At 28.5% G+C, this 10,489-nt stretch overlaps 1 protein-coding gene across 1 annotated transcript; it reads right to left on the bottom strand.

The window, feature by feature from the left end:
• Positions 1–3,495: 3,495 nt before the first annotated feature.
• Positions 3,496–6,311, bottom strand: LOC102660397 (protein NRT1/ PTR FAMILY 5.6). Its single transcript, XM_006601914.3, has 4 exons — positions 6,149–6,311; positions 5,520–5,737; positions 4,751–5,295; positions 3,496–4,478 (listed from the first exon to the last, which is right to left on the bottom strand). The coding sequence occupies exons 1-4, from the start codon at positions 6,279–6,281 to the stop codon at positions 3,605–3,607; spliced, it is 1,770 nt and encodes a 589-aa protein (XP_006601977.1). The 5' UTR covers positions 6,282–6,311; the 3' UTR covers positions 3,496–3,604.
• Positions 6,312–10,489: the final 4,178 nt, after the last annotated feature.

Below are 10,489 nucleotides of genomic sequence, written 5' to 3'. Positions count from 1 at the left end.
CTCCGATGGAATGTTATATAGACAAAGGAAAATGGTAACGTCTATGGCTGGTGGCCTCATCAGTCAGTACATTCAAATGCATGCATTAAAGAGAATTAATATTTAGCAGGTTCTCCATTAATGATTGAGATAAAACTGTAAGTAAATATTACATGCAATGTAAAGAATTTTTACGGGCTAACTTGATTTAATTGTATTTTGTGTCTCTCAAATATTATAGTTGTGTAATTTTGGTCTTTTATATTTAAATTCTATTATCAATATATTATTTATTTATTAGTAGTAGAACATATTTATTCTTGTAAAATTTAATATTATTAATATTCAATAAATATATAATAATTTATTTTTAATTGTATTTATTAATAGTAATATTTTAATATTACTAGTATACGTTTATTACTCTCTATTTACCAATATTTAATTTATTCATATTATTTTGATATTATTGGTATATATAATATTAACATTGTTTATTTAATAATCTTTAGTATTTGTTAGGAGCAATTAGTTTGTAAGAATATTAGTGGATTTTTTTTTTCTTTGACCTCATCAGTGAGTTGTTAGTTTGTTAGTAATATATATAATTCAAATAAGTCATAAATATATAGCTTATTGTTTCCTTGACAAGTATACCAAGTTGCATAAGTAATATAAAACGATAAGATCGAGTATTGTATTTGAATGATTTTATGCTTGTACTCAGAGTTTTATATATATATATATATATATATATATATATATATATATATATATAATTATCAAGCAATTAATGAATGAAAAACAGAATTTTGTGCATCAAAAAACAATATTTAACAAAATAAATGTGAGACTTAATAACAAAGTATATAAGGAGAGAAGACAAACGCTCGAAAGGTGAGATTGATGATGAGTGTGGATTAAAGTTGTCTTCCAATGAAACTTCCTTGCGCTAAGCGGCTTCTTTCACGTTGAGCGACTCCAACTCATTGAGTGAGACTATCGTGCTGAGTGAGACTGTCAATTCTTCATAAGCTTTTTCATTTCTCTGTTACTTCCTACAACAAAAATTCAACCAAAATTAGTGTTATTTACTTAATTTTAGCATCTTCTAGATAAAATTCAAAAGAAGTTAAGTTCCTATTGTTTTACACAAAATAAGTAGTAAAAATAGAAAATAGTTAGATAATTGCTATGTGATGTTAGTATATTATTTACGTATGCATAACACTTATCACTCATATAGTATCATTTGTATCTTTTAATCAATCAATTACAATGTTACTTCCAAAAATTTATGTTTTCTACCTTTCTTATGTTTATGATTTTTATTCTTCACAAACCAACAAGATCTAGCACAATTGGTAGATAAATGAATTTATGTTAATAGGGATTTAATTCCTTGATCATGCGTATAGAAAATACTTTACTGAAAGAGACAAAACTCACTTTAGTGGTTCGATCGGCTTGACTGAAAAACAGTCACATGACCAACCTAAGCTTGCTATTGGATCATATATGTATTGTGGACTGGTTTAACTTTATTTGATTCGGCCAATTATTATCAAAACAATAACTCAACTGATTAGTTGTGAACCAAACATGCTATTTGTGGGTTGGTGACATCAAATCAGTTCAACCCATATTTATATTTTGGGCCCATTTTCAGGTACCTTTTGGCCTTGGTGGAGTTAGTGAGAATCTTGGGGTTTGATAACTTTTAATTATGAGCATATTTTTGGATTAAATTATATAAGAATTTGTAATTTTTTTTTTATAATTTTTCCTTTTTGAGCAAATAATTGTTAAATTAACATCATTTAAATTTTTGTGCAGAAAATATTAAAAGTGATGGATTTGTGAAGTTTAGTGAGTAAAATAAAGCCTAGAAATACATGAATAATTAAGGAAAACAAACTAATTGAGGAAAGAATGATTAATTAAGAAAAACATAATAATTAAGGAAAGAAGGCTAATTAAGGAAATAATGACTAATTAAGATAATCAGACTAATTCAGACGTCCGTTAATTTACACCTATAAAAGAAGAAAAGAAAAGAAGGAGAAGACACACAAAAATTCCAATTAGGAGAAACAAGCAATCAGAGTCATCTCTTCCCTCCATTTCTTTTTTTTTTTATCTTTTTCCCTTTTACTAAATATTTTCAGTCTCCATGACAATGAGAGGTTAAATCCCCTTTATTAGGAACTTGACAGTCAACTAGTCTTGATGTAATTTATCTTCCTACCTATTTATGAATATTACTTTTGCATTATCCTTTCTTATGCTTAATATTATTACTTGTGGTTTGATCATCCATTTACATGACGTTATTTGTTTTAGTCTGTTATACATCTCTATTTTTAATGCAATTTACTTAGCTCTATAAAAGGATTTGGGAGAGAAAATAAATAAATTAAACTCTTTCATGCAGGGGACTAAAGTTAGAGTGTATTAGCAAATGCATGTCTAAATTGAAATAATTATAAATAGAGAAAAATAATTAACATTACATCAAGGAATAATTCTGGTAGGCCAAGTTCTCAACATTATCATCTTCTGAATTTTCTTCTACAATATTATTGGATTTTCTCATCTTTTTTATCTTTAATTAATTAAATTAAATTCATTTTTAATTCTTTTTCTTGCTTGATTTAATTTTCAATAATTTAATTTACTATTTTCTACAACCTTTTTACCTGAATACAAACAAAGTCTCTATGGATATAATATTTAAACTTTTATTTTAACTTTACTATTTGGAATAAATTGATTCACTTATCAATTCATTAAAAGGAAAAATCTTGGATATGGAAACAACCATGAGTAGTTAGTATTGTATTGCCGGCAACAAATTTTTATGGGTGGCCAATAAAAATCCAACCTTCTTACTCATTTATATAAAATTTTAATTGAGAGCAACAAATGTAAATTACAAATATGGAAAATCTTAGAATAAAAATAACTTGTATTTAACTATTGACTTTTTAAGGCGACTTATAAAATCTATCTAAATTACACATATACATATATAGTAGTTAGTATTGTATTGCCTGCATATAATAAGTCGATATAGTGTATGCTTGAAAAACCGGTGCCAAGGAACGTACGTTGGATCCCAAAGTATGCCTTTCCATGCTTTGGAAAACGTAAGTTGTTATGCGGTACTAGCAATCCAAACACACTCATATAGGGACATTACTTTTGTACGAAGTTCCTACTACCTTGGTTTAATTGTTTTTTATGTGGGTTTGTTCCACGCAGGTGCAATAATGGTGATAGATTGTCAACTCAACTATGCTAGGAATTGCCCTTTTGAGTTTTATTAGATCCCACACTTCACAACAAATCGACCAACAGAAGAAATGTTTGCTTACTTAACTCCAATTGCAGAATTCTTCCCATGGTTAAGAAATTTAAAAGAATATATCCTCTAACTAATATTTTTGGTAACAAAACAGGAAGTCATCTACAATTGTTTATGTTATTGTATAGTTAGCCATACTTTGAGTAATCTGCAACAATAACTTACAATTCAAATTCCAGTTAATATATGGAAACAATACATTAAACATTTGATTCAGGAGAAAATAAAGCAGTGAGAGGTACACCTTAGTAGCTCTTATCAAGCCACCATGTCTACCTCATCACTCTTACAACAATCAGTTTCCATAGCTCTTCTCTGTACGGCCTTATAAGTGTACCTTTTTGACACTAAGAGAAAGACACACAAAACCAAAGCATTTATGACAGCTAACATCCAATAAAACTTATCCAAACGACTTGAATTTATGTCCTTCCCAATCCAACTATTGCCAGTTTTACCCGTGATATGTTCCACGATGATGATTAAAAAGCTGCATAAGAAAAATCCTACTCCAAGCACACTAAGATACAAAGCCATTCCTATGCTTCTCATTGAGTCAGGAACTTGGTCATAGAAATACTCTTGCAAGCCAACCAGAGAAAATGAATCTCCAATGCCAAGAATCAAGTATTGGGGTATCAACCACATCACACTCATAGTCTCATGCCTAGTTTCCCCTACCGTGAGGACTTCATGTGCAGCCATTCTTAGTTTCTTTGATTCTACTAAAGCGGCAACAACCATGAGTAAGACTGATAATGTCATGCCAATGCTGATCCTCCTAAGGATGCTGATGCCTCTTTCATTGCCAGTGACTTTTCTCAGAATTGGAACAACAACCCTATCATATATTGGGACAGCTATTAAGGTACCAACTGCTGCAACAGAGGCCATGGAAGCTGGTGGGATTTTGAAACTGTCGCTTATCTTTAAGTTGGTAGCGGCTGCTTGTTTGACAAAGAGTGTCTGTCCTTGTCCCACGCATACTCCAACTGTTAATGAAGTTAGCCATATGGGAATTATATTTAGAACAAGTTTTGTTTCCTCCACTCTAGTCACTGTTGCTAATCTCCATGGATTGTACTTCTGCTCAAAATGTTTCTCTTCAATTATTGCAGCCTTGTCAAGAAACCTATTCATTGAATTGATTTGCATTAATTCCAATGGATGAATTTAATAGACATGCATTGTGAATATGAAAGTTTTTAAACTGTCAACCAATCAAAAATATTGTTTCGATTAACTTTTAATTTTAAAATAAATATTATAAAAGTCAACAAACAAACACTAGATTGAGATTAGATGAAAGTGTAAAAGAAGACCTTTATACTGACTTCTTTCATTAAATTCTAACAATAAATAAAATTTAGTGTCAATCTGACAAGGTCCATGTGTGATAGATACCTGAGCCTGTTAGTGTGGCTCAGAAGCCTTCCTTGGGACCTCTCTGACTCAGGGACCTCATGCAATAAAGCAGGATTTGATGGACAAGTTAGATTCCTTTTCCTTATTGCTGCAATTAAGACCTGTAAAATTGGTGTTAAAGGGTTTCCTTCTGCCCTCCTGTACCTGTAAAAAGGTTTTCCCACACAGAAAGCTATGACAGTGAGAGCCATAAGAATAGCTAGGATAAGAGTAGCTACTCCCCAGCTGACAAAATCTTGAACATAAACAACCACCGTTGCACCAAGCAGCAACGCAAAGCACAGTGCAAAGCTCCACCAGTTAAAGAAAGACATCTTCTTCTTCCTTTCTTCCAAGTGATCATCATCAAATTGATCAGCTCCAAAACTTTCCAAGCATGGTTTGTATCCTCCAGTACCAAAGGAGATGCAGTAAAGGGCAAGCAAGAAAACCACTTTATGAACCTTCCTAGGCTGTTGGCACATCTTAGTGTTGCATGGCATTAGACTTGGGATGAATTGAGACATGGTCAACAGGCTTAATCCCTGGTTTCACATCATGAAATGAACCTTATTTTTCATGACAAGAGTATACGAGTGCTTGTAGACTTGTAGAGATATATAATTATATAAACAAACTGAAAACAAAAGTTGCAGCTGAGGTGCGTCAAATTGATCAAACAATGGATATATGAGGTGTAAAAGGATAAGTTACTAACTTATAATAAAATATTTAGTGCATTCATTAGGGGGGGAAATAGTAGATTTACCATGAGGTATACAAATGAAGAAAACAGGACCATATAAAATCTACCAGTGTAAGCATCAGCAACAAATCCCCCAACCAGAGGCATAAGGGTTGTTGTTCCTGACCAGTAGTTTACATTCTTGCTTGCTGTACTAAGGTCTTCATGCATCACTTTAGTCAGGTACGAGATAAGATTGCTGGCTATCCCAAAGTAGCTTACCCTTTCACTAAATTCAATTGCTGTTCCAAATTGTAACAAAACCACCAAGTTATGTTGTGCTCATGTTAGTCAAACACATTTATTATACAGTTTTACAACTACTAGTCCACAACTAAGAAAAGAACCAATAAAAGAACAAGAAAAATTTCCTGAAATTATGCACAGGATCAGGCAGAATAGAGGGAGATTTTATTTTTCTCTAGTTTTTTAATGCATCTTTGCTTTGAAGATCATTTCTGCTAACACTTTTTTCGCTGAAAACTGGTTACTAACTTTGCCCCTTGAAATTGTTCTTATGGGTGGCCAATAAAAATCCAAATCTTCTACGAAGCAGTGTTGAAATGATTCTTTTACTTTTTTTATCCATAATTGCAAACTTGAAATAAAATGTTGATACATTAAACCAAGTTCATGCAAAGAAGGTATCTTACTGAGGACAAAGAGGGAGGCTTTCCATACACCAGTGGAAGCACGGAGAGGAACTCTTCCTTTATAGTCCACAGATGCATCATGCACCCATTTCTCTTTATTTTCTTCAATTCTGCCTCCATTTCTCTTCTCCATCTTTACAAATGGAAAGTGCAAAGTAAAAGGGTCCTCGCTTGGATGGAACGTTATATAAACAAAGGACAAAGGTTATCTATGGTTGGTGGCATGGCCTCTTTAGTACATTTTATTGTATGTAGTAAAGAAAATTGTTATTTCGCAGGTTCTAATAAAACTATATTTATGTACTTTAATTATATTAGAGCGTTTATAATTCATGAATTTTATTTTTAGTTTTTGCTAAAATGTCAACATTTTTCTAAGAGATTTGAATCATACTTGCCACATTGTTAAAGAGTAACTTATTCCGCTACACCCAACTTCTGTGGGTACTTATAAGTAATGAATTTTATTTTTGTTATCTTATTTTAAAAAAAAAAGCATTAAAATTCAATACAAAATACAAAGGTTAAAAAAATTATATATATATATATATATATATATATATATATATATATATATATATATATATATATATTAAAAATGTGTGTTAAAGGACATGTTATTTACAAAATAATGTTTTTTAGACTCTCCTCAATCATGTTTTTCAATAAATAAAAAACTTAAATTTAAGATCTAGCTTAGTCAATCTAAATTGATTTTCACACAAACTAATCACAAGTAAGTAGATGATATAAATTTTATTAAATATTAATAATTTATTAAATAGTGAGTCTTATATTCAGGCATGCAGTGGTGAATTTTTATTTGATAAAGTGTAACTTATTTTTTTATCTATAACATTAACATCACCACTTCCTATTACTCAAGGATAAAAGCATGGAGTATTCAAATTCATTTAGTAGAAGCTCATCTGTCTTACACAGTGCGCGCTACGTTCTTCCTCCAAATTGAATGAGATTCTTTTCGTAAATTTAAAGCACATGATCCCCTCTTGCACCATATGGGATCAAAATCATTTAATACACATAGCACGCAACTCAAAATCCGACACTTCATATGTTAAAACAGAAAAGAAAATTTATCCAGTGAGACAAGAAAAGAAAAATGTTTTCTGTTGGGTTCCGAAGTCCAAACAAGAATAATCCAAATTCACCTTTCGTCCCCACGATCTTGAATGTCTGCATATATCACAAATTCATAATATCTTTGAGTATGCAAATCAACTACGCTATTCCGTTTATTATCATATAATTAAAATTTATAATAAATAACTTTTTTAATATATTTTATTGTTGCGAGTCTCACATCGAATGATTAACGAGCATGATAAATACTTATATAACTGGGTAGGCTATCTTCTTATGAGTTAGTTTTTAAGGGGATTTTTCGACCCTCACTTTGTGGTGATGAACCCTAACTTGAGGGGGTGTAAGTTGACGAACCCTTCAGTTGAACATTGTAATTAATGGATCATTTTTTCCAAAAGTATTTTAACCTTGAAAATGTTTTTTAACATTTGTTTATTTGTTGTAACTAAAAGCTATATTTATGTTTGACTAGGTATTTTAATTAGTTTTTAATTTTTTTATTAGTTAAAAAACTTGTTTAATTGTTTAGTAAATAAGTTTTTTTAATAATTTTTAATGTTTTTTAAATGTTACTTGAAGTAACTTTTTTTAAAACACTAATTTATAGTTTTTATATTTTTTTTCAATTTTATCCTTAATATATTTATTTAATTTCTTAATTATTCTTTTTAAATAAATCATAATTTTATTATTTTCTATTAATTTTATCAACACTTATAATTTAATAAATGAATTTTTTAACTATTTATTAATTTTTCAGCTTTAAACTAGTTGATTTATATGAAAAAGAGTATATATATATGCAAGGTTAAAGTGAACTCATTTGAATTGTTCCAATTTAAGGGGAGAATTGGAACACATGGTGTTTACCCATAGACCATTAAGAAGTCCATTCTCCCACTTACATTTAAAAACCAAAAACTTGAAATCACATCAAACGAACATAAGCAAATAACATCAAGTTGAAGAGATAAATAGTCAGGTGATCCATATGGTCACATTATTTGCTTTTATTTTATTACCCCCAAGTTAGTTCAGCCAAGCTTGCGTGATGGTTCGAATAAACAAAACACCAACGTACAACAGGGAAAGGATAAATTGGAGAATTCTTAATATTTGAATTAAAAACAAATCATGTGCTTCACCTTACATTGAGAATGTTTTATTTGTGAAAATATAACATGGAGATAGTAATATGACTTTTTTTAATTCGCCATTGTTTCAAAAAATATAGAAGAATGAATTCCGGCTTATTTCATGTTTACCTTACCGGAATCAACGAAGCTGAGAATTTTTATGATTTAATAATTAAGAAAATGACACTACAATTATAGCCTCACCATGTCAGAAAGAACAAGGTACCTGATCCATCTGAGTTGACATTTTAGAAAACCTGATCATATATCTATTGTGACAAGATCGAAAAGGGAACACGGTTCCTTCCAAAGCAGATGCCACGCATAATGCTTTAACTTTTAAAAAATAAATAGTGGAGGTTAATTACAAGATATTTTATTTCCCAGCCCTGTTCTAAGTCTAATTTCCTTAATTATAAGCCTAAAGTCTAATCAATAATAAACTACGTTATCGTAGAAACCGCATCCAATAATTATTTGAAGGTCGCGACCGGTTTCAAGGAAGGCCTAGATTTAAAGGAAAGTAAAATTTTCAAGTTGAAAGAGTGTTTTTGATAACATATTTCAAATAATTTTTAATTTTTTTATTAGTTGGAAAATAAAACTTGTTTAAATATTTGATAAATAAGTTTTTTTAGTATTTTTTTTGAGATATTATTTGAATTAGTGTTTTTTTTAAATGAAAGTTTATAATTTTTTATATTTATTTCGTTTTAAATGGAAGTTGTTCAGTACCATATTTTTTTTAAATGGAAGTTGTTCAGTACCATATTTTTTTCAGTGTAGCAATATTCTTCAGTTCATAAGAACGGTCAAATATATATATATTTTTTTGGCAGATAGTTAAAAGACATTTTAATATCTACTTAAGATATATTAATTAATAAAAAAATTAATAGCAGACAAAGTCTCATTTTACAGTGGATTTTATTATTATATGTTTTATTTTATTTAATACTTTTTTTAATATATTGGTAATCAAGGACCTAATTTTTTTTAATTGAGGAGCACTAAAACACTATTAAATACTTTTAATATTTAAGAAGACAAATATTGGATAACTTCTTTGTTTTTAATATCATAAATATTTTTCAATGAAAACATTTGACTTGTGATGTTTTAATCAACGTCATAAGAATTCTAATTAACAATTACCTTTTTTCTTGATTCATTACTTATTGTATTTGTAATCACGTGCAAAATCAATCAATCAATCAGAGTAATTAAGGATTTGTTTGGAGAAATATTAAGTTGAACATAATCCTCACTCTTCCTAATCTAATAGTATTGTTACTTCTTTGTTTGTAGTTTTTGGAATGTGTCTTGCAAACAAGAATCCAAACACAAACTAAATGAGTTTGAGGCATCTTTTGTCAACATTAGCAAAATCCTTATCTTTAATTAAGACAATAACAAGGAAGATACAAGATAAGAGATTAATGTGAAACTGCACACAACTTAATTATTATTAGGTTAAATTGACACGATAATTATGTGAAAAAAAATTAAATAAAATAAAAATAAAAATATCTTGCTAAATGTTAAATTCATAATATTTTATTGAAATATAAAATAATAAATAATTAAAATACTTGTTTTGTTTAGATAATTTTATAAATATTATTTTCTATGTATCATTAGTCTAAAATTATTAATTTTATGAATTATAAAATATTTAATATGTAAATATTTTTAATTTTATTTTATATCATTTTATATATTTTTATTTTAAGTAGTTTACATATTATTATTTTAATTTTATCACTTTATCATTAACTTTCATAAATTAATATATAAATTATTTTGTAAAATGATTTTAATATACATATTATTTTACTCTAATTATATAAATCAATATAATTGAATCAATTAATATGTAAATTATATAAATTTATTTTAATATGTAAATTATTTTTTAATCTAATTATATAAATTGAAAATTTTTAATATTTAATCTTTTTAGGAAAGTTACATATTAATCTTTTCGTTTTAACTATAAAAAGTTATTTATTAAATAAGTTCTTTTTAATACCAATTGTATAAATCAATAAAATTATTTATATAAATTATTTTATGTAATATATAAAAAATTATATAT

This window comes from Glycine max, chromosome 18 (genome assembly GCF_000004515.6).
Source record: "Glycine max cultivar Williams 82 chromosome 18, Glycine_max_v4.0, whole genome shotgun sequence".
In the NCBI taxonomy this organism is placed as follows: Eukaryota; Viridiplantae; Streptophyta; class Magnoliopsida; order Fabales; family Fabaceae; genus Glycine; species Glycine max.
The sequence above is the reverse complement of the archived record's forward strand: the minus strand, read 5'-3'. Positions and strand labels throughout refer to the sequence as shown.